The sequence below is a fragment of the Thunnus albacares genome, chromosome 15 (genome assembly GCF_914725855.1).
Source record: "Thunnus albacares chromosome 15, fThuAlb1.1, whole genome shotgun sequence".
Classification (NCBI taxonomy): domain Eukaryota; kingdom Metazoa; phylum Chordata; class Actinopteri; order Scombriformes; family Scombridae; genus Thunnus; species Thunnus albacares.
This window is the reverse complement of record NC_058120.1, coordinates 12,057,751-12,080,876: the sequence shown is the minus strand read 5'-3', so window position 1 is coordinate 12,080,876 and position 23,126 is coordinate 12,057,751. Positions and strand designations below refer to the sequence as shown.

General features: G+C 41.2%; 1 protein-coding gene across 4 annotated transcripts in view; it reads right to left on the bottom strand.

Annotated features, from left to right (window-relative positions):
* Positions 1-23,126, bottom strand: part of LOC122998356 (ryanodine receptor 3-like) — a 112,733-nt gene that overhangs the window by 8,334 nt on the left and 81,273 nt on the right. For 3 of the 4 annotated variants that reach the window (XM_044375207.1, XM_044375208.1, XM_044375209.1), the window contains 39 exons: positions 22,356-22,519; positions 22,130-22,208; positions 19,658-19,747; positions 19,420-19,566; positions 18,753-18,815; positions 18,496-18,571; positions 18,052-18,175; positions 17,774-17,889; positions 17,615-17,682; positions 17,401-17,522; positions 17,176-17,225; positions 16,741-16,801; positions 15,659-15,897; positions 15,190-15,271; positions 14,960-15,090; positions 14,475-14,798; positions 13,646-13,886; positions 13,474-13,561; positions 13,269-13,361; positions 11,584-11,754; positions 11,384-11,443; positions 11,146-11,280; positions 10,402-10,514; positions 9,031-9,127; positions 7,687-7,796; positions 7,368-7,419; positions 7,226-7,282; positions 7,033-7,132; positions 6,870-6,949; positions 6,684-6,760; positions 6,477-6,550; positions 5,324-5,341; positions 4,625-4,705; positions 4,405-4,493; positions 4,181-4,309; positions 3,954-4,058; positions 2,164-2,245; positions 638-1,950; positions 390-448 (listed from right to left, as the gene is read on the bottom strand). In XM_044375207.1, the coding sequence (XP_044231142.1) occupies positions 390-448; positions 638-1,950; positions 2,164-2,245; positions 3,954-4,058; positions 4,181-4,309; positions 4,405-4,493; positions 4,625-4,705; positions 5,324-5,341; positions 6,477-6,550; positions 6,684-6,760; positions 6,870-6,949; positions 7,033-7,132; positions 7,226-7,282; positions 7,368-7,419; positions 7,687-7,796; positions 9,031-9,127; positions 10,402-10,514; positions 11,146-11,280; positions 11,384-11,443; positions 11,584-11,754; positions 13,269-13,361; positions 13,474-13,561; positions 13,646-13,886; positions 14,475-14,798; positions 14,960-15,090; positions 15,190-15,271; positions 15,659-15,897; positions 16,741-16,801; positions 17,176-17,225; positions 17,401-17,522; positions 17,615-17,682; positions 17,774-17,889; positions 18,052-18,175; positions 18,496-18,571; positions 18,753-18,815; positions 19,420-19,566; positions 19,658-19,747; positions 22,130-22,208; positions 22,356-22,519 (5,360 nt within the window). Of the gene's footprint in view, positions 1-389; positions 449-637; positions 1,951-2,163; positions 2,246-3,953; positions 4,059-4,180; positions 4,310-4,404; positions 4,494-4,624; positions 4,706-5,323; positions 5,342-6,476; positions 6,551-6,683; positions 6,761-6,869; positions 6,950-7,032; positions 7,133-7,225; positions 7,283-7,367; positions 7,420-7,686; positions 7,797-9,030; positions 9,128-9,549; positions 9,650-10,401; positions 10,515-11,145; positions 11,281-11,383; positions 11,444-11,583; positions 11,755-13,268; positions 13,362-13,473; positions 13,562-13,645; positions 13,887-14,474; positions 14,799-14,959; positions 15,091-15,189; positions 15,272-15,658; positions 15,898-16,740; positions 16,802-17,175; positions 17,226-17,400; positions 17,523-17,614; positions 17,683-17,773; positions 17,890-18,051; positions 18,176-18,495; positions 18,572-18,752; positions 18,816-19,419; positions 19,567-19,657; positions 19,748-22,129; positions 22,209-22,355; positions 22,520-23,126 lie in introns of all 4 variants that reach the window. The other variant, XM_044375205.1, reaches the window with a different exon arrangement.

The window sequence follows — 23,126 nt, the reverse complement described above, 5'->3', positions numbered from 1 at the left end:
ATGCAAATGGAACAGGTCCACCTTGACGCTATTTTCTTGGCAGTGCAGTTTGTGGTGCCTTTCACCCTTTGCAGGTGCTTTGTGAATTACACACACATCTTTTTGTCTCATTTACACAGGTTTAGCGTCCGCAAATGCTGCACAATCATTTTGTGGATTTGGCCCTTAGAGGGATTTATATGCACGCTTAGAAAAACATACAGAGTGTATTCTTGGATCTCAATTCACATCCCATCAGAAGCTAACTAAAGTCCTGTTAGATAGCTGACTGTCTAGGAAAATTTAAAAAAATGCTGTAATCACATGAAAACTCAACACAGAGGGGTTTTAAGAATTACATCAATTACAATTCCACTGAGAATGAACAGTGAACAAATAAAGATACTCACTCTCCTTTTTCTGAATCGGACTTGTAGTCTCCATTTGAAGCCTTCTTCTTTGCAGCCAACTAGAACAAATGGATTATTGTTTTGAGGATCAATTACTTCAACAGCTTGCTAAATGAAAAGTGTGGGAAAGTGAAAATGTGTGGGAAAGTGAAAATGCAAACATCACTGTTGTAGTATCTCAGTATTCATTAAGACCTGATTAATAGCACAACTATCCTTACTCCATTTGATTTAACATGAGTACTGACCTGTGCCTTCTTCTGCCTGACAGCACTGGCTATGGATGGAGCATCCCCAACAACCACCTCCGACACATCCCCCAGACCCGGCTCGGTCCCGTGCTTTCCTTCCTTCTTAGGCTGTATGTTGAGCAACTCAGCCATCAGGTCTGCCTCTGCTGCCTCCCCTTGAGCCATCTGCCCCATCTCTGCCAGTGCTGATGCTTCATTCGCTTCCATCTTCTCTGTCTCTAACACATCTCCATGGATCCCAAACTGAGTGGGATCAGGCATGTTTCCCAAAATGTCTGTCACCTTCATGTTCTTGGCACCTTCGACGAGGCCACCCCCAAACATAGTGGTCCACAAGATGTGGAAGAAACCCCAAATGAGGCTATAGACAAAGTGGAAGAGGCCTGTGATGATCATCCAGAAGAAAGAGAAGAAGCCTCGCACCATCTCCCTCACACTCATCTTCCTGAATTTTCTGTACTGCCGCCTCATGCTCTTGAGAGTGAGCAGCTGGCGGAAGTGGCCGAGGCTCTTTCTCATGGAGATGCAGGCGAGTGTGAAGGCTGATGAAGACTCCAACATCACACTCTCCTCCTCTTCCTCCTCCTGGTTCTCCACCACACTCTGTTTGTCATCTTCATCTTCCTCTGGACGCTCCACTGGGTCCGGCTCTGAAATTTGAGAAGCTAGCTGCATCTCAAAGATGGTGTCCTCGCAGAAGTTGACAAACAGTTCCATCTTCTCGCTCTCGCCACCTTCATTGACCACATCAAAGATGAACTGCCGCTTGGATTCCTTGACCTGAGGCTTTTCCCACTGGGTACGACTCGACTCACTGATTTCAAAGTACACTCTTTCAATGCGCTTGGCTCCACCCATGATCTCAATACGACCCAAATAAGGCTCAAAGTAGCTAAGAACACTCTCAGCCAGGTCGAGGAACGTCGAGAGGCGAGCGTCATTAGGCATGTGCTCTGAGAGATTGGTTAGCAACACAGCTACATTAAAGCCAATGTCCTTGGCAGGTTCATGAAATCTCTCCACAAACTGCTCGTAGTTGAACATGTCATTCTCATCGGCCTCGGCACAGGAGAGAAGAAACTCAATCTCAGACTGGGAATACTGCTTCTGGTTCTCCATGGACTTCTGGAAATCCTTCTTTGAGATAACACCTTTGCTCTCAGGGTCGTACTCCTTGAAGCTGTCCGAGGTGGTCAAGTCCTTCAACTTGAGGAACATGTCGAAGAATTTGAGGATCATCTCCACATTGCTGGAAGATTCCACCAAGGTGTCTACCATTTGTTTTCCAATGGTACCGTTGACAACATTACCTGTGAAATGATAGAGAAAGTAGCCAAAGTGAAGTGTGTCAATACACAAAGTAAAAAGCAACAGCCTCCATGCAGATTATATAAAGCTGCTGTGGTAAATATTTGATTAAATTCAGAGCAAACACATGTTTAATGAAAGTCCTAAAAGCAACAATATCCTTGCAAACTCATGCTGCCTGTACAGCTCATATAGTGAGTCAGCAAAAAGTAAACCTTCGAGAAGAGACAGCATCATGACGATCATGTCCTTCTGTAGGTCCAGCAGCTCCTTCAATAATTCAATCTGACTGGAGTCCTGTTAGGGAGATGAAGACAGAAAAAGGAAACCTTGTGACTCGCGCTACACTATATCACACAGACTGCTGATGGCCTCCCTGTAAGGATACTGTCTAAGTTGTATTTGGTGAGATCAAGGCTACCTCAGATTGTGCGGACCCACAATGGCCCTGCTGAGGCCCAGAAGGCCCGTCTAGGTAACATCCATCCATCAGCACCAGGGTTAATGTTATTTTACTGTCCAAGAGCAGATGGCTAGGTCAGCCTGACTCATTTGGGGTCTCTACGGAGCCTGTATTCAGTATGCCATGAATATGAGGCACATTTTCATTCGCTAAACCCGTCCACCTGTGCTCTCCTTCATCCCGGCTTCTACTGTCAGACAGAGCCCTTTGTGATGACCATGAGATAAGGTTAGGTGGTTGGATTTTATCCCACGGCTGGCTTATTGGGCATGAAAGAAATATTATAGATGAAGTCATATATCATACAGCTGAGTGAGATGACATGTGTAATTGTACTGCAGTAGCCTGAGGTTATCCTTGAGCCTGGAGAGACCTCTAGTGGCAAGAGATATTTAAAAGGAGCCTCTGGTGGACAGAGACAAATGCCAGTGCTGGATGAAGTATTCAGACTTTACCTTAGTAAAAGTGCTACTTTTACTACCACCATATAGACATACATTACGAGTTAAGTCCAGCATTTCAAATTTTATTTGAGTAAAAGTACATAAGTATTTTTAAGAAAATGTACTTAAATACCAAAAGTAAAAGTATAAATCATGCAGAATGGCCCTATTCAGAGTTTTAATTATTATATACACTCACCGGCCACTTCATTAGGTACACCTGTGCAATCTAATGCAATCCAATACAGCTCTGCCATAAATTCTATATTTATGAAGCTTATACATTTTCAGTTTTTGTTGACATTATCAGAAAGGTGATAATTTACTTCATGTTTATTATTGTGGTCGTAGTGGGTGGTGGTGGTGTACTGGGGTACATTACTGTATGTTTATGTTATTGGATTATGATCACTGATTTTCTTCATGTATAAGCAGCATTTTATCTTAATGAATCTTATTTTTATTATCTATAATATTGTATCATACTTTATAAGATAATCATATTTTTTATAAATAAACTTAAATCTTAATCTGCAAAGTAACCAGTAACTGTAGCTGTCAAATAAATGTAGTGGAGTAAAAAGTACAATATTTCTTCTGAAATGTAGTGAAGTAGAAGTAGACAGTCACGTAAAATGGAAGTAGAGCTGTAATGATTGGTCGATTAATTAATTTATCAACAGAAAATTAATCTGTAACTATTTTGATAATCATGATTATGATCGAAAAGTGATTTTTCTAGCAGAAATGCCAAACATTTGCTGGTTCAAGGCTCTAAATTTAAGAAGCTTAGCTTATATTCCTGTAAATTTTTTATTTTGTACTACGTGGTTGGACAAAATAAGACATTTAAGGATGTTACCTTGGACACAGGATGCTGTGATGTGCGTTTCTCACCATTTTCTGATGTCTTACTGACCAAATGATTAATTGATTAATCATGTAAATAATCAGCGGATTAATAGATAATAATACAAATAATAATTAGTTGCAGCCCTATACTCAAGTAAAGTACAAGTAATTTAAAGGTGAACTTAGGTAAAGTACTTGACAAATACATATCAACACCAGAGCTATATTGCAGACAAAGAGTAATTACCTGGGATAACTTCATCTGCATGTTTGCAAAAACATGCAGGAAGCCCACCACTGCATCCCACAGCCTGCTGTGAGCCAGACTCTGCTGGTTCCCAATACACGGACCCTGATGCAAACAGCACAGGTTAGATAAAGAGAAAGCAGAGACAGTCACAGCATCAGAAATATCCTATTTGCACATATTCAATTTGGTTTGAATGAGTTCTTGTTGTGGTCCAGATACTGTACCTGTATATACTCAGTTAAAGAGTTGAAGACCTGCTTAGCCACTGCCAGTGCTTTGGAGAAGTTCCTCTGACCAGCCTCATCAATAACATCCTTACCAGAGTAGTACCAGTAGAAATCACTAATGGATTCCTAATAGAGGAAAAATAAATACATTTAGCACAGAGTAGAGCATGAATGAATATATGACATATATTTTTCTGGATCTCTCTGTAGCAATATCACACCTGGAGTCTTAGTAGATAATCCACGGTACTAATGATGATGTTGACTGTAGTTGTGTTCCCTGTCTGAGTCCTTAGGAAGTTCTGAAAATCTAAAACAGATAATACAATCAGGAAAAAGAATAATTCATATCACCACGCCTCTAAAACTATGTTGTTTAGAGACATTCAGCTCAAGGCGACTTCTTCTTTATTTTTGGTGTATGGAAAAGCATCCACCTACCATTGTTGTGACCCTCACAGAGAAGCTGCAGAAACCTAAATAGATCCTTAGTGAACTCATCATTCTGCAGTACCTTGGAACCTGGGGACAGGAAATAAGATTAACTGTCCCTTTCAATGATAAGAAGGTCAGAGACTCATCATTTTAATGTTAGTACAGGCATTACAGCTCACATAGCTTTCACTTCCTCATAAAGCTGCTGTCCACTTGTCAAACAGCATCAAATTATGTGCACTATACACAGACCAGGTATAGTGCATCATCTCGAAAACTTAAAACAAGGTTAATAATAGGAATAACACTGAGCTCTGTTATTTAATACCAGCAAAGCTTTGTTGTTTCTTACAAACAAAGCTTTGGGAGATTTGAGTCTTAGTACACGCTGGTTAGTGTCATCAAAATGAACATAAAAGGTCCCACACAAATGACAAGCACTGACTTCTTGTAAAAGAAGATTTGAGTCAGTTTGGGTCACCTGACCACGGACTGAACAATCTATCCAGATGTCAGAGAAGCATGCATGTGTTCCTTCAGTCCAGGGTACAAATAAAGTGGTTATATTGCATTCAGGGTAATGGAGAAGGAGGACAGGGAGGGGAGGGAGAAGGATTAGGAGGAATGGAAGAAAAGGAGATGAACGGAGAGCAATCAAGATGTCAGCATTGCATAGAATGAGTAGAATCTAAACCATGTATTTACCCCGCTCACTCACGTTGACTGCAACCGATGTGATAAAAAACATGATCAGAAGAAAACAAACAAACAAAAAAAAGCAGACATAAGCAAAGGAGAAGACATTGAGATTCAATCAGAAGAAGTAGAAACAGGAGAGAATGATAGCGCTATAGATATATCTTAACATACTCACATTGATTTGCGACACTGACATGCGGTTACAGTTAAATAAAGTATTAAAAGTACAGTCTGCTCGCTAGGCAGGTATTTAGACTACAGGTTAGACAGACTAACAGTCACTTTCACTTATGCCTGAGCTTATGAGGTGAGAATGAGCTGGAATATGCATGATAAAAAACATATTTATATACTGTATGCAACCCATCGGATCAAATAGAGACCTCTGATTAAAAAGTGGATTTTGATGTGGATGCGGTTGTGACTGTGAGTGCTTTAAATTGGTAGACAAGATCTGGACAGGACTTGGACATACAGTAGCACAAGTGTACCTGCATGATGAATATATTAAGACATCATGACATACAACATGACGCACAGGATACATACATGATATGGAGATGGGTTCGTACAACAACTAAAGAGCAAAAGAGAGTTTTGTCAAGCTAATGGCGAACGTTGTGTCCTGTGGCCGATTACAAGCTTGACTAAGGAGCAATGAAGGCATGAGTCTGAATGAGACATGTCATATAAGAGTCCTAAACATTTGCTTGGTGATATCACTTACAGTTGATGTGGGGAAGAGTAAACAAATCCACTGCTATGGTTTGGACCACGTACTGTAACACTGAGTGATTGAAAACTTTTGGTGTTGCTGTGGGAAATGGTCTTTATGCTACAGAAAGCAAACTATGATTTTTTTAATATGTATTTCATCTTAAGATATTCAGATCTATAATAGCAACAGTTTATGGTTCAGCTTTTAGCAACATGGAGCTTAGTAAAGTTTTTGCTGAACTTTCAGCATTGAGGTCTTACCTATGTTGCCCTTTCGTTACAGTAATACAAGTGCAAATAATAAAGTCTGTACTATACTGAGGTAAGAAATATTCTGTATCCTTATATCAACATGATCAAGAGTTCTAGTGCACAAAAGAACAAGTGAACAACTAGACTTCTCTCAGATGGACAGTTTTCCTTGTTTTTTCTCCTCACTTACTTGATCCTTCTTCAGTAACCATCCCCAGACCCTCTGCTTTGTTTTGCCTCTCAAAAGCATTCAAATCCAGGACACTGGCAAAGATGAACAAAACATGACGAATAGAACAAAAATTGAAAAATGTTAACCTGCATTTTTATATTCAGTATTTCAGCATTATATTTTTCATGTTGTGTTGAGAAATAAACTAACATTTGGCTTCATTACCTGCAAGACATCATCAGTCCAGATAAACTTTTGAAAAATCCAACATCTCTTTTTTCCTTCAAGTAGTCCAGCATTTTCTGCATCAAGATAAAAGTTGATCACAAGGGAAAAAAATAAAATACAATAAATAGCAGGTTGATGCTATTAACCAAACAATATCTGCATGAAGAGCTACAGTCTGTGTACCTGCTGGACCAGTATGTTTCCCCCGTTGAGTATAGAGATGCCCAGTTTAAGGGTGAAAGTCACCATAGCACCGAGTCGACCTGATGACCACAAGTCATAGAACACAGTTATATCACAGGTGCTAATTGTATGAAGGTGGACAGGTGAATGTGCGTTCTCCTACCTTTGCTGGCACTGATCATCTGGAGCACCATCTCCGCAGCCCCCCGGTCATGCAGTCTGGCTTGCTGGTACAACATCTTTTGTTTCTCCATCTCCTTTTCCTGTAGGACATCATAATATGCACTAATGCTGCGTATGAATCAAAAACAAAGTGAAAAGCAGAACAGTATATATCCCTGAGACATCAATAGCACCTCAAATGTTTTCTCTTTTCCCTCCTCATCTTCTTCTTCTTCACCTTCTGCACAACTCTGAAAGAGAAAACAGAATGTAAATCCTGCAAAACTTTGCTAAACAGCATACATCAAGGTAGAAGCAATTTAGAGAATGAAATACCTTTGCCATCATATCTGCATATGCAATATACAAGGGATCCTCTTCCAAAGAACTAACGAAAAAGGGAGATAAATATCCGCAGGTTAAACCTTGTTTAGCACACAATCACACGTGATCATATTTATAGCCACTGCAATATACGTACAGTAAAAAAACTGCTTGTGTTTCTCTCTCAAGTATGAAATATATGGCAATGATTATAATGATTATTAGCTTAATGCAACTCTTTATTAGCTGAGAGGCAAGCCAAAACTATTATCCAGCACAGATGGAGCAAAGTGTGCTGGTGCCAGGTGTGTGACAGTGAGTGTGTATTTACCTGCACTCAGTCAGAGCGTTGTGGCTGAAATGCAGTATGAGCTGGTGAAGAGGGTCAGGCTGCTTTCTGACCTCCTCCTCTTCCTCCTCCTCCACTTTGGGCTGCGTTTTCTGGACAAATCCATACAAGTCAATATTGGAGCTCAGGCATGTTCTCTCGATATCAACTCATATGAGCCACTAAAATGTGAAAGCACTTTGTATAGATAGTGCTGTAATATTTCACTCATTTTGCTATACACCACTTACCTTAAGAGAATCAAGTTGTATCAGGAAAAAGACATTGATTGGATACACTGGTAGCATGCAGATGATGAATTACAAGCACAAACATGTAGTCAGTCGCAGACACATCCGCACACATGCTGGCACACACACATCTGACACAAAGAGGGTGATGTTAAGCAGCGTTTAAGGGTGTAGAATGTAGTTAAGCGTGACTCTCCATGACCGCTCTGTCTTCAACCACTCTATTGTTATGAAGGAGCAGAGACCACTCATGATATCAGACACATTGGAACTATTTTTTGAGGGATTGCAAATATGTGTTTGTGGTTGGCTAGAAAGTTCTACTCTTAACTTCTTTTGTGATGCCCCGTGGCTTTAAATCCACATAATGTGAAAATGATATGACTATTAAGAGGGTGAAAAGGATATTAGATTCTCAAAAGTTGTATTAATTCAGATTTTATCTTCATTTCATTGTTGAAAAAAAACAAAACATGCCCACTGGACAGTGCGGTTTGTGCGCGTGGTTCCAAAGTGCCTGCATGATAGCCTCTTATCATAAAACTGCATTTACAGAAACATTTAAACAGAATTCATTAAACTCTAGCTCATAAAGCCTGTAAGCATTTTAATCAATCTATGTAAACCATAGATTCTCATGCGCTACAAAGTGCAAAACAATTTTGAAGCACTTTGGCGAGGCTGTAAAGAAAGCAGGAACGTTCTATATTTCCTCTGCTTTCATTACAACAAATTCAATGTATGACAGTGAAGTTGTATGATTGTGAAAATTTAGGAAAGACACCACAACTTTCATAAATTTCATTGGTAAGTCGGAGCATCATGACTGGATGCTCTCTTACCCCTGCTGGATGCTGTCAAACTACAGGACAGTACATTACTGGCTCTGACATCAGCGGTGATGTCATGCTTGCTAAAAATGGGCATCTAACTGTGAAAGTGCGAGGGCACCCCAGTGGTACATGACGTGAGTGGGGCGCTTTCAAGCACTTTAGACAATGACACGAGTAAAGGAGAGTGGTAAGGGCAACGCTCAGCGCCCCCACAGCACACGGGCACCGACACGGGGGCACTGGGGGACGACATAAGTACTTACTGCAAGGTCCTGCACTAGCTTCTCCTCAAAAGAGTACTCCTCTGTTTCTATCCATATTCTCTGATAGGCCAGGAGGAAGAGGTTAATAGAGCGATGCCTAGGGAGGGGTGAGAGGAGATTAGCCTGGGTTAGATAGGAGCAGAGCAAAGATGGGAGGAAGTCCCTTTAGGAGAGGTTAATACTGGTTAGTGTAGGGTACTGGCACATCCAACTGGTCACCTCAGAGGAAACTGATAATAAATAAAGAGCTGTGACATACACACTCTCTGCCAGACTGTTGATCTAGTCAGATCAGTTTTTTCTGAAAATCTAGCCCTCAACTCTTATCAGCATGCAGAATTTTCAATTTAAGACTTGAGTTAGATCTGTTCTGACTTACTGTTGGATCAACAGATAGACCAGTGGAAAAACCAGTGGGAATATTTGAATGGGAGTTAAGATTTGTCACATCAACCGTGCCTGGAGGAAAGCGAGGGGTAGTTGAGAAAGGTGTACAACATTGGATCAACACTACATTACCGTCAGCATGGAGAGCAGACTGTCATAGTCTGAGTTCTCATGCATTATCTCCAGCCAAATATGTCGGTAGGCATTCAGGAAGTAATTATTATTTTTGTGCCTGAGGGGGGGAGGTACAGTACAGTGTGACATTGAAGAGAGAACAAAGATTCAGACTGAATAGAAAGACAACAGAGAAAAGATGACATCGGAATGCGTGAAACTCAGAGAAAGTCGACATTATCCAGAAGCTTCACATTCATCCCTCAAACAGGAATCTATTACTCCAAACAAAACACAATCAACTGTGCCTGCATTGTAAATACTGCCTAATAATTATGAGCTATGCTGGGACATATTTCACTGTCAACAACTCTGAATAAATGAGTCATGCTGTCAGGCAGGCAGGCGGCATCGTCTGAGTACATATTGAGGATGGCCACCCCCAGGTTGGTCTCCTATAATTGTTTTCCTCCCTACTGTAGCTCTCTGCCTGACTTCCTGTGATTGAGTTACAGAGCAGCAGGGCATGAAATTGCTAGTGTCCCTTTTTTCTATTCCTTGATAACAGCTGCGGGCCAGACATTTGTCCTACAAACTGGGGGAGGCTGTGCATTAATGCAGGGTCACAACCCAGGAAGAGAGAAAATGGGAGTTGTGAGTCAGAGAGGAGAAGAAGAAGAAAGTGTGGTGGTATCTGGCCAGCAAACAGAGGTGATGCTGCAGCGCCTGCTACACTAGTTCCCATCTGTTAGCAGAACCATAGGGAGCTCTGTGCCACTGCTAATGTTTCATCATTATAAGCCTCTTTATCATAATTTGAGAGCTACAAAGTAGAAGAGATGTGTAAACTCTGTAAGTATACAGTAATACCTTGGCAGATTATAAAGTGGAGCCATGCGGAAGCAGGCTACGACCGCTCGCTTCCTCTGCTTGGACAGCAACTTCTGCCATACACATTTCTTGGATCTCAGTGGTTGCTCCACCTAATGGGAGTAAATGTGTCAGCATTAAGATCACATTATTAATCAGTGCATTCTCTACCAGGCAACATGGAGAAAAAAAAACCTCACTGCTGAGAACTGGCATTTTCATCAGACACACATAGTATTTTTCTCATCTCTACTGTTTTGTATTTTGGTGACTCATTGTGAACCCATCGTGTGCCTAAGGCGAGGTACAGAAATGGTCAAGCTGCCCAGTGCACCTTTGCTGTTAAGGATCACTACAATTTGTGGTTCGTCACCCGTGTCAAAACAAGTAAAAAAAACAGGTTGTAACAAGCAGTAGACTATATGCTTTTTTGTGGCTGTACCTACCAACATGCATAATTCATATATCACATATTCTCACAATATTCTGAAGCAGGAACTGATTTATGAATGCCCACATTGGCAAAAGTTCTCAAAAAGCATCATATAAAACCTTAAATAACCTAAACATCATCAGTCTTAGGGAGCATATTTAAAGTGCCATTAGCTGTATGTTTGGTGATCTCCTTCAACAACAGTCTTCTTTCACTGCTCTCTGCATGATGCACGCTTGTTTATTGACAACAGCATATACCAAGTGTCAGTTGCAGCTCAAAATGTGGTTGGAAATGTGTTTTTTTTGGACCTGCTCCAGGTTGAAGACAGCTGCTGAGATCCTCTGGATACGGTCCACCACCCTCTCAGGGTCTGGAGGGCCCTCACTCCTCATCACTATGTCCTTGTAAAGGTTTAGCTGCCACCTCACTGCAGGATCTTCTGACTGTTTTAGAGAGGGATGTCAAACACAGAGCTGTATAGTAGACAGTATAAAGTGTAAGAAAGATAACCACTTCCAATAATGAACTTAATTTCAACATGCTCACCTTTTCTCGAAGGTGAAGATTCTGCCGAATATGGTCTTTGACCTCATCATCTGTGTCTCTCTGTTGAACAATAGTAGTAAAAGAAAAACTTGCTCTAGTATACACAAATATAAAGCGTTCTCATTTTGAAATGCAGCTGTTGTCATCTGTTTTTTAAAGGATGGATCTTAAATCAGGCTGCGATTTAACAGTCGTCTCACCAAGAGATAGCGAGTCTTGGCCAGGGAGATGAGCTCTTGGTCTCCTGGGGTACACATGTTGAGGCCAATTGGCAACATCTTCTTCAGAGCAGCCACAATCAGCGAGGTCTGGATAGAGTAGAACTCACCACGCCTTTTTTTGTGCTTCCTCTCCTGGTCTTGTCCTCCAGACTGAACATATCATGATATTAACCTCAGACAACAAACAATGGTAAAGAAAAGTGCTATGGGCACTTAATAAGCTGGTCTTTTAAGGTAATACATATAAAAAAGAACTATTTTCCCTTTTGCTTAGATTAATGCTGCACTAAAGCACTTCCTTTCAACATTTGAACTGATACCTTGAGAGTATTTTATTGGAGCTTATTTCACAGTGGGAGCACTAATACTGTATTTGAACAAAAGCCAGGGGCGACTGAGGCATTCATTTTTCAGCCTTGGCAAAATCTGTGATCAGACTAAATCTGTGCCACTTAAGTATTTAGAAGTCTAACACCTCAGCTGAAAAGCAGAATGAGCTCTGTTAAAACGGTAAGATGTTACCAGTGAGAGAAAACTGCACTATTGACTCACAGTAAAGCAGCCGGCTCAGTGAAAAATTTCCATATTGATAAATATATACACTGACACACACACACACACACACACACAGCACACACACAACAACAATTCATCAACTGCAAACACACCACTGGCATGTGATTGCATGATTTGCTACAGAAGGGCCGGGCTTCATTACTCCACATGAGATGTGTCCCACCCCTAAACACAATGAAGAATGACCAAAGTTACCGTGTCACACATGGTGATGAATGAAGCAAAGGCCACAAATAATCAGTTGACATAATATATCACTACACTATAGACTATAATGCACAGCTATAAGCTATTGGCTTTTCTGCTTCATGACTGGCGCATATAAGCCAATAAGCTGGCAGGTAAAGAGCTCATGCACTGCATCACTCTACCTTTTCCTTAAAGGACTGTTCAAGATAGAGGGATAGCAAGAGAGACAGAAAGAGAAAAGCAGATAGAAGAAAAGGATGAAAGGGCAATTAATGGAGGCACATAGTCCTCACGTGGTCGTGCACTACAATGAAAACCATTTGTTTGCCTTTAAACAACTTCACCAGGCAGACAAAGAAATAAAGTGTTAAAACCCCTTTAATACTGATAAAGGGTGAAAGTGGGCAGGGGAATATTTCTTTTGAGGGATGACTGTTAGTTTCTGTCATCTACTGTGACAGGCATGCATGCGTAAGATCACACACACAAACACACTTACACACACAGTTGTATTTACATTATAATCATGTTATTAGCAAGAGGTTTATTACTTCTCTCATTCACAAGTCTGATCCAGACAAGCTTCAACAAGAGACAGTTCTCACATGTGTGTACTGTACGGCATATGTAAGTTTACACAGAGCCCCTCTAAGATTTTCTTGGGCAGTTTATATGTTAACATACTGTATTAGCACATGTACACAAAGTTAACATGGCAGAGAAAATGTTAACACATATCGTGCTTATCCAAGATCTTGCTTATTTATTTTTATCATTTTTTGAGCTGCTTTCTCATGAAGAATTTCACTAACATATATTATTTTTTGACATAGTGGGTAAAGGTGCATTTACACATGACTAAAAAGATATGAGAAGTAGTGGGTAGATGTAAATCCTACCTTCGCCATCTTAGTTTTATTATCTCCAGTCAGGAAGGAAAGGTTGTTGATTTCATTCTGGACCACAAAGTTCTGCTCTTCTCTTTTGAAATTCTGAAGAAAGACAAATGCTAAATTAAATTAGTTTATGCTGTATCAGTGGCCTAATCCATTAATGTTTTTTTTGTGGTCCAACACGTAGCATAGTTGAGATCAGAAAACTTACATGTGACTTGCACCAGAGGATAAAGATTTCAGCGACCATTCTGAAGAGCTCATTGGAGTCAGCGTCTGGTTCTTTCAGCCACCTGGACCTGCAGCAGAGAGCAGAAGAGATTGTGTTTTCTCTCTTTCATACGAACACGTGCCCCATGTCATCCACTAGTCGGTGAGCTAACCTGTTGTTGTCTACGTAGCGGATGAGCATGGGGTAAAAGGCGTACAGGTCCCTGCAGAGGACAGCAAACTCATCCAGGATGAGCAGCTCGGCCTCCTGGGTGTCTCCTTTACTGTCCGCCTTCAACAGCTCCTCCTCAGCCACAACCTTCACCGTCTTCTTCTTCAGCTTCTCCAGTGTAGGCAGGAAGTGGCTCTTGAGCAGGTCTGCACGAGCCTTGCTGATGATGGGTTGCACATAGACTATAAACACAAACAGTGAAAAAAAAGACAGAAGTCACTTTATTACTGTTGCTCAATTTAATTTCAAATGTGTTGGTATATCAGAAAGTTTTTTAGCATTTCAGTAGCATTTTATATAAATAAATTCCAATATTTCACCTAATTCTAAATAATAGTACATCACACTAGCAATTCAACCATGAAAGCTTTTACATTTACAAAATTTCCTGTTCTAAACTCAAAGATGAAGCTCCTTTGCTGGTATTTTACTGTTGCATTTAACTTTTCATATTTTTGGGAACAAAAAAACACAAAACAAGACAGTCAGCATTAGCAGTAATAGACATCATGGCTATACAAAGACATTACAGTTATCCTCACAATGCTGAATTGCCAATACAGGATAAAATTGCAGTGGTAATCATGCAGGTCCCATGGTTCATGCAGGAATCCTGTGGGATGGGGTGACTATTACACTGTCATTTAGAAAAATAACTACATAAAAAGATCTTGCCTATGTTTTTGATACAATAAAGATATTAGACTGAGTGTGCTGAGGCAGACTCCTGTGGCCTCGGGATATATTAAGCTGCAATAATCCAGGCCCACCTGCAATCCTCTTCATCCAGGAGGCCTCATCAATGCCCAGGTTGTTATTGAGGATCTTGAGGATATTGCCGAGAATGACGCTGAGGTGCTCCGAGGTGACGGTGGTGCAGCAGATGCTGCCCCCGCTGGCCGGCTGGTTCTCAGGTCCCCTCTCCCACCAGTAGGACAGATAGTTACACAACATGGGCAGCACCACCTCGATCACGTGAGGCATTTCTGTGTACCGTGCTCCAGACTCAGCCATGTCATTGATGTCCTTCATCAGGCCGTCCAACCGCGGCATCCCAGGACACATCTCTTCAACTGAGTCTGAAATGCCGAGGACTAAAAACACCATAGAGGTTTAATATGTGATTACAAATCTATACAACTACGTCTTCAGCTTGTGTTTTCTTATCATACTGTAGATTTATAATGATAGCTAATTGATTTGGCACTCACACACACAATGAACTCTTTTATTCTAGAACAATTACATGACTTACTGGCTCGTTCACGTGCACTTTTGGTATTATAGACAGAGCAGGGGTTGTACGTGTTGAGCAGTGGCTCCAGGAAAGCCACAGGCATGGCCCCGGCCAGGGTGGCCAGACACTGACCGAGAGCTGGCAGCTGTCTGAGGGGCACAGGGAGGGTGAGAGTGAGTGAAGCCTGCACTGAAAACCAGTGAATTTAGCTACTGAAGTGCTGAAACACTACTTTTAAGCTGGGATACCTTTCTACGTAGATGTTTTTCCCAGTGCCCAGCGCATAGAGGCTGGTCAGGATTCGATAGCAGGACACTTGGACGTCATCCACTAGAAAAAACATAATAAATAGAAAGTATGACAAACAACCTAAGCTGTGTACTGTCCTGCAATAACCATGATATAGATATACCTAGTTGTACACTGTACCCAGTGTTAAAAAGGCAATTAACTGAGCAAATAAATGCTGTATACAGGCTGATATGAACACCCTCATTATTATGTTAATTTATATTTGTTGGGGAAATCTGCAATGTACATTTGTGTAAATAAGTGAGTGACATAATGACACAATGTCCTACAAACTATAATGATGTCAGGATGTAAGAAGTATGTAGTCACTGTGTTATAATAAACAGCACATTGACACTTGACTCAGAGTTCTTTAGCAGCCTTTCGAACAACACATTAGATCATTCCTTTACTGTTGGGACTCACGAAGCAGATCGACTCCAAAGTGGTGCTGAGTGATGTGCTCAAACAGAGCGGTTAGGATGGGGAGCAGAGCTACAGTGGTGTAGTTGATATTCTGCGACACCCCTTTCATCTGCGAGCGAGAGTGAGTGAACTTCCCCAGCTTAAGATTCTCGAAAGTCTTCTCCAGGTCCTCTGCAGCGTTCTCAAAGAACGTCCTCAGCCCCATCCTCACCAGCTCTGAGCCCGACTTCATCACTGTCCTGTCGGAGTGAAAAGTGAGCGTGATAAACGACTGAAATCAAATGAGGAGATATGCAAGGGCAGGGCTATAATAAACCACTGGATAACCCTTGGTATGCAAAAGACAGCACTGTTTATCCACAGTAGTACACACTCACGTATGCAATTACTTCATTCTCAGTCAGTGAAGGTTTTAGTCATGATATATGAGACGTGCGTATCAACCTGACCGCCCGTACACTGAAAGATGAATGATTTATTTAATGAATTAGGTGAATATTTAAATCCAAGGTGAATGTTGGAGCTTAGAAATACTGTACGACACTCTGAAATAGCACAATGCATTAATATGATTAGTCTGTCCATTTTCAGCATTTCACAGTTCATAACATTGCTAAATGAATTACCCATTGTTAAGCCTTGATGTGTCCCAGTAGGAAGGAGAAATGAAAGACAGAGTCTGTGGGCATCAGCTGTAGCTCTTCAGCACAAACGAGACACAATAATACATTGCTGATTTAGCCTCATTATGTGTGAGCTGCATTAACAAACAGTACATTGTCTCTAAAGAACATTTTATGCTTTGGGCAACATGTGCTGCATGAAATTTGTTTTGCTTATTTAAATGCCAGAGGATGCTCTTTGTTAATGTCAGCACCTCCCACAAGACGCTGAAGTAATAACTGTTAAAAAGAAAATGTTCATGACAAATATACTTCTCTTGAAGTTATAGCGTTACACTGGAAAAGTCATTATCAAACTGAGGGCTTTTGTTCACATTTACTAAACTTTACATTTCAAGAAGAAAAGGCAGAGGTGCCAGGTTCCTTGTGAGTTTTATGTGCTGCCAAATTATTACCCACCTGGTGTCCAAGGTGTGCGCCAGGATGTGCAGACAGCTCACCATGGTGGTGGAGTCACTCCCTACAAGACACCACATGCACAAAAGCAATCATTATGATGTGAACATACACACTGAAACCATGTTTAAGGGCCTTGGTTCATGGTCATGAGCCAACAAGAACTACCGATCAAATTACAGTATTATGTTTATGCTTTATGTACTGTAAAATAAAAGTTACTCAAAAAGCTAATAGGTCTGCACTGCAGACTATATGTTTAAGATTGCCTTCAATGCCACTGTTAATACACTGCTTAAGAAAAGACACTACAGTTCATGAGTCAAAAAGTCACCCAAGAGAAAAAAAACTTATAGTGACATATAGTGATGAAATGACAAGAACACACACAACACATATACACATACACGGCTGACCAGTCAGTATTAATCAGCTTACCAAAGAGTGAAATCCTATGTCTGACAAGAGCTGCCAGTTTACAAAACAGGCTGGAGGTGTGAAGGTTAGAAAAGGGAAGGAAATCAGAAAATTACAAGGAGTCAACTCTTGGAGGGAAGATTAGAAATACAGATTATAAGAGTGTAAATTTTTAAATAAAGAATGGTGAAGAGTTACTGGCATGCTATGCTGCTGTGGATAAATGAAACTGAATGTTTCATGTACCTGGTGACCATCTCCTTCTCCTTGTTGGAGGCGTAACCGCTGCTGCTCAGGTTCTTATTGGGCGAGGAGAGGAAATAGAGAGAGTGGTTCTTGAAATACTGGTCGATGAGAGGGAGGAGAACCTGGAGGAGGACATCAATGACAATAAAATAGAATCAGCTTGCTGGAAATAACATTTGGAAGAGTTCAATTCTTAAATGCATCACATCCTTACTTTGGCAAAAAACTTGATTTCTTGTTCATGAGGTGACCTGTCTGTTTTCCCACTGGCAGCCATGGCCTCTGGATTAAGAACATTAAACTATTATTTAACATTAAGTTACAAGACTTTAACGTGTCTCTTGTCGCCATGTCCTATGTTGTATAATCTTACCCAAGTGGGCGATGAACTCCTGGGCTGAGTCAACATACTTGAGCAGCTTCTTGAGGAACTTATAGGCAAACCTTTTCTCCATGGAAGATGAATCCTGCTCTAAGTCCTTCAGACCTCTGCAACACGATAAGAATTTAGCTATAAATAATTTCTCTTTCAATAGCATTGATGGTAACTATATGCATCAAACATTAAAGTTATGAAGTAATGTAAAGTTTCTGCAAGACATCAACATGATAATATATTCAGGTGGCACGCCCTGTGCAGTATGTGTTGACCTTGTGATGCTATAGCCATTGATTTGCAGGAAGCGGAAAAGGTCCTGTGCCTTCTCTCGATCACGGGCCTTCTCCTTGGCTGTCAGTGTGTCATAGGGCACCAGCAGAGGGTGTGTTCCTCCACCTGAAACCACAGACAACCCCAGTGTTCAATAAGTGTTAATCAGCCATGGCTATCTGCTGAGTGTCTGTGTGAAGTGACATGGAGTGGATGCACCACTCAGCTCAACCTATTTAGTCAAGATCAGCGAGTCAGACACACGCATATGCTCACAGGCACATAAAACCACTCCAACGACCGCGCTTTGCATCCACCCACACACACCCACACACACACACACACACACACACAAACAAACAAAAACACAAGCACACACTGTCTTCTCTGTTTTGCATGTATCTGTGCGTAAACCAGGTCTGTGATTGACTTCATTAGCAAATCACCTCTACTTCCAAGGTCACTCTTTTTCTTCTTGGCCCAGATGTTATGGTAATTCTCAGCCACCACCTCCACCATCCCCTTAGACCAAAGACAAAAGAGACAAACGGTGCATCTCAGCGAGGAGCACGTTCCCGCCCACATTGCTCATCAGCATTCAAGAAACATTGCTTTTCATCTCGTATTCAGAGTGAGTTATCTTTTGATGTAAAAAAGAGAAAAGAAAAAAAAAGTACAACAAAACAAATGTGCGGTCACCCACCTGCAATTCTCTGGATAGAACCACGTTGCTCGTGTCTATTGGGCTGGGATTAAATCCATTTGCCTGGGAGTGTTCAACAGGATGCAGACGTACAATGAGATACAGTGTGATATTAGCTATGAAATAACACTATAATAACACAAGATTTCTGCTTTGGTAGCATTTGTTATAGGATTAGTATACTGTCTCTTTAGTTTTTCCAGCCTATTATACAAGATCACCTACAAAATCATCTTTGTGCCACCAGTTAATAGCTGTCTGATCTGCATGCTTACACACATACATACACTCTGCTATGTAACCCCTGACAACTATTATCTTAAAAGTGAAGATATTCTTAATAATAGCAACAATTGCTCATTTTAATGACTTATATAAATCTGCTTGTTTAAGGGGTTGGTGAAAGAGACATAAAAATCAACACAAAAAAAAAATGTTTAATAAGGGCCTTCAAGATTTACAAAGATTAAGATTTCATTTTCAGGCATTATGAATATATTAGATTTTCATTAGAAGATTATATCTCCATACATCTGCATTTTGAACCGTTTACGGCGCATAAGCAGTCGTTTGGATTGGTGCAACAGCATTTTCCGTTTCAAACATTTTTGACGAACAAGTACTTCCAATGTTAGAATTTGTCTCTGTCTTCTTGATTGCATTGTACCTGTGAGGCTTGAGAGATCTTTCGCATTTTCTCATTCTCCCTCTGTTGAGACATGCTCTCTCCATCCTTGGTCCTGTCGATGCTCCATCCCATTGCCAGCATACTCTTCAGGGACTCCCTAATTGGCCATCTGTAAATCTCCTTCTCCTGAAGCACAGAAGAAGAAAGGGTGAAAAGGACATAAGACTTTATCTTTTCAATCCATGTTCATCCTCTTCACAAATCTGACATTCTGTACCTTCTCTGTCAGGGCTTTGTAGGTCCTTAGCTGAGGGTGAGTCTTAGCCTTCTCATCCACACAGTCTCCATATTTCCACCCCAGCAACACCTGAGGAACAAGCGCAGTGGAATGTATAAGGGTAAAAGTATCTTTATTGCATTCAGAGCCCCTCCTGGACATGATTTATTATTTGAAAGACTGGGTGAGAGATTAAGTATTATCCTAATAATAAGCCCTGGGTCACCAGAGATCTGAAACACTGTCTCAACCTCAAAAAAATAACATTCATACAGGGAGAGAAAAAAAAGTGTCAATGAACTGAAAATTGAGCTGAAGCACAAAACCAAGCTGGCCAAGCTCCACTACAAAAATAAAATGGAGGACAAGTTCACCGGGGGAAATGCGAGGGATGTGTGGCAGGGTCTCAACACCATGATGGGGAGAGCTCAGAAACCAGCCCAGATACAGTGCCCAGACCCCGCCTCCTTCGCAGAGCAGCTAACCATCTTCTACGCCAAGTTCAACAGGACTAAACCCGGGGAGGACTAGACCCCGACCAACACCAGCTACGCCCCTGCACCAAGGAGGAGGATGGAGGAGCGGAGGGTTGTTTCCATCCTCTCCAAGCTATAACCAAGGAAAACTCCTGGACCGGACAGACTCAAGGAGCTGCCAACTGAAAGAGTGTGTGGCTTAGCTGCGGCGGTGTGGTGGCACAGCTTTTCCAGCTGTTCATGAATGCCAGCTTCGTCCCCAGGGCATGGAGACAATCATCATCCCTGTTCCCCAAAAGCCCCATGACAAAGCCATGAATGATTTCAGGCCTGTGGCACTCACCTCTATCCTCTACAAATGAATGGAGAGGGTGGTCACTGGGGAGCTTATCACCGTGATGGACCCACTCCAGTTTGCCTACAAGGCAAAACGGGGAGTTGCTACCCTAACTCTTCTGCATACAGTGGCTAGGCACCTCAACTCTCCAAACTCATATGTCAGGATTTTATTCATGGACTTTTCATCTGTTTTTATTACAGTAAACACAAACACACTTCTGCACTGCCTCCAATAACTACAAGTCAACACAACACTGGTTTCATGGATTAAGGATTATTTAAAGGACAGACCCCAACATATCAGAGTGAACAGTCTTAAATTCAGCCCCACAGTCCCACAGGGCTGTGTCTTGTCACCCATCCTCTTCTCCATATACACAAATGAAATCACCAGCAATGGACTGTCACTTAAATATGCTGATGACATAGCCTTAGTGGCCCGCCTGACAGATGAGTGCTTCCAGTACTCATTAAAGCAGTATGTGGACACCATGGTCCTCTGGTTCCAGGAGAGCTCCCTGGAACTGAACATTAGTAAGACCAAAGAGCTGTGTTGTGGGGGGTGCCGGGCACCTGACACCACTGGACCACTCAGGCAGGAGGGTATTAGGTGGTGGAACAGGTCGAGATCTTTAAGTGCCCTGAGTTCAACCACCACCTGTCCTTCACACAACATGCAGATGGGGTTTCAAAAAAAAGCCCAACAGCGCATGTTTCTCCTGAGGAGGCTTTTAATGTCAGACAGGACATTTTAACAGGTCACTCATTGAAAAAGCACAACTTCCTCACAGAGAAAAGCAAGAAAAAACTCACAAGAATCATCAAACACACAACCAAAATCACTGCCACCCACTCAAACCGAACTCTTAGACCTTTACAGTCACACAGTAAAAAGAAAGGCATACTCCATCACTAAGGACCCTTCACACCCCCTTCACCACTTCTCTCAGCTATTCCCATCAGGCAGCCACTTTAAAGCACCTCTGGCCAAAAGGAGAACTTATAAAACTCTTTCATTCCCACTGCAATATCCATTTGAAACAAGGCCAAATAGACTGTCACTATTTTTTAATCCAGTTTTGTACAACTGCTCTTATTTATTTATGGAATAGTTTGTGTTTTAAAGTAATTTTATCTGAGTCTTTTATGGGTGTATGTTTTTATGTTGTTTGTGAGCCCCTAACCTAAGACAATTTTCTATCATTATGTGATAGACAAAGTTTTTTGAATCTTGAATCTTATACATTAAGTAGTCACGGTACATTCAGTTCTTGCTGTTCTCAGCTGTTGTTAAATTTTTTGACAGATGCAACAATGCAGGCTAAGCAGTTGGCACAAAAAAGAGCACCGGCCCTCTACACAGAGTAGCACAATTATTGTCAGCATGCCCAGAGTAATAACAAAAAGGAGGCATCACCACCAAAGGGAACAATGTTGTAATATTGGAAAAAAGAACAACATCAAGAAATTGATCTGATTTTCCTCTTTCATGTGGTTGAAATGCTGTTGAGCTGATTATTGTGTGCAGTATGTCTTTAAGGAGAGACATCTTAAGTGTCTTCTTCTTTTCTTACAACACTCGTGACTCGTTCCACATCTAACATTACACCATTTAATAACCATTTTCCCAGATGGAGGCTCTTATTTTCGGCCTTACCTTCTCTGCTGACCATTTCTCATGAGCATGCTCTGCATATTTGTTGGCAAAGTGCTCAAGCTTCTCTGGAAGAGCAATGCTGGAAAACAAGTGTGACAATTAATCAATAATTGTGTGCAGATGCATGTTACTGTATGTTTCATCACAGCACTTAAAACAAGGTGTGATGTAGAAAGTCAGACTGGTACTGTATTTCTCACAGACGTGTGGGTTCAGTAGGGCTTACTTAGCAGTATTGATGGGTTTGGGGTCAAAGTTGCCCTGAGCGTCTACAGAAACAGGCTTCTCCACAGTAGTACTAATGGAGGCATCCACGTAGTCAGGTGGCAAAGCTCCAGCTATGGCACTGAGGCAAGGCATGGCCATCTTGAATAGCTCTGGGTCATATTTCTGCATGGAGAGAGAAAGTAAGTTACAGTGTTAAATATATAATTTAAGTCAGTTTGTACAGACAATACATTTCTGCAAATAGTATTTTTAGTGAGAGTAATGTGTTTAGTTGTTCATATAAGCTGGGACTTAAATAAAGCTATAAATCTGCTCCAATCAAAGTAGCAGCGCAGCAGGCAGCAGAAAAGACATTAATGAAGAATTATTCTAAAAGCTGAAGAACTAGCGTGCTAGAGGCTTCCGATCAATGATGCCTGTCCAGATATTGATGTTTTCAGGCTGGCCCTTTGCACAGCCCCCTTTCATGAGTGTGCATTTAGAGAGATGTGCTGATTCCAGCCATCTGTATTACGAACAGACCCTCAAGATATCTGTGCCAATATATCGCCCGCATACATAAGTGTTAATCAAGACTGTCATGAGGTACTTTTATTTGACCGTTTATCACTTTTGTATGAAAAGCATTTGTGGTATTGCAGTTTCATACCACTGTACTCCAAATTAGCTGGCACAAAATGTTTTTTTTCTTGACACACAGTAGATTCAGAGTCATACCTTTGGCCAAACACATGTAAATGTTTACAAAGTCAAAAACAAGTCACAACCA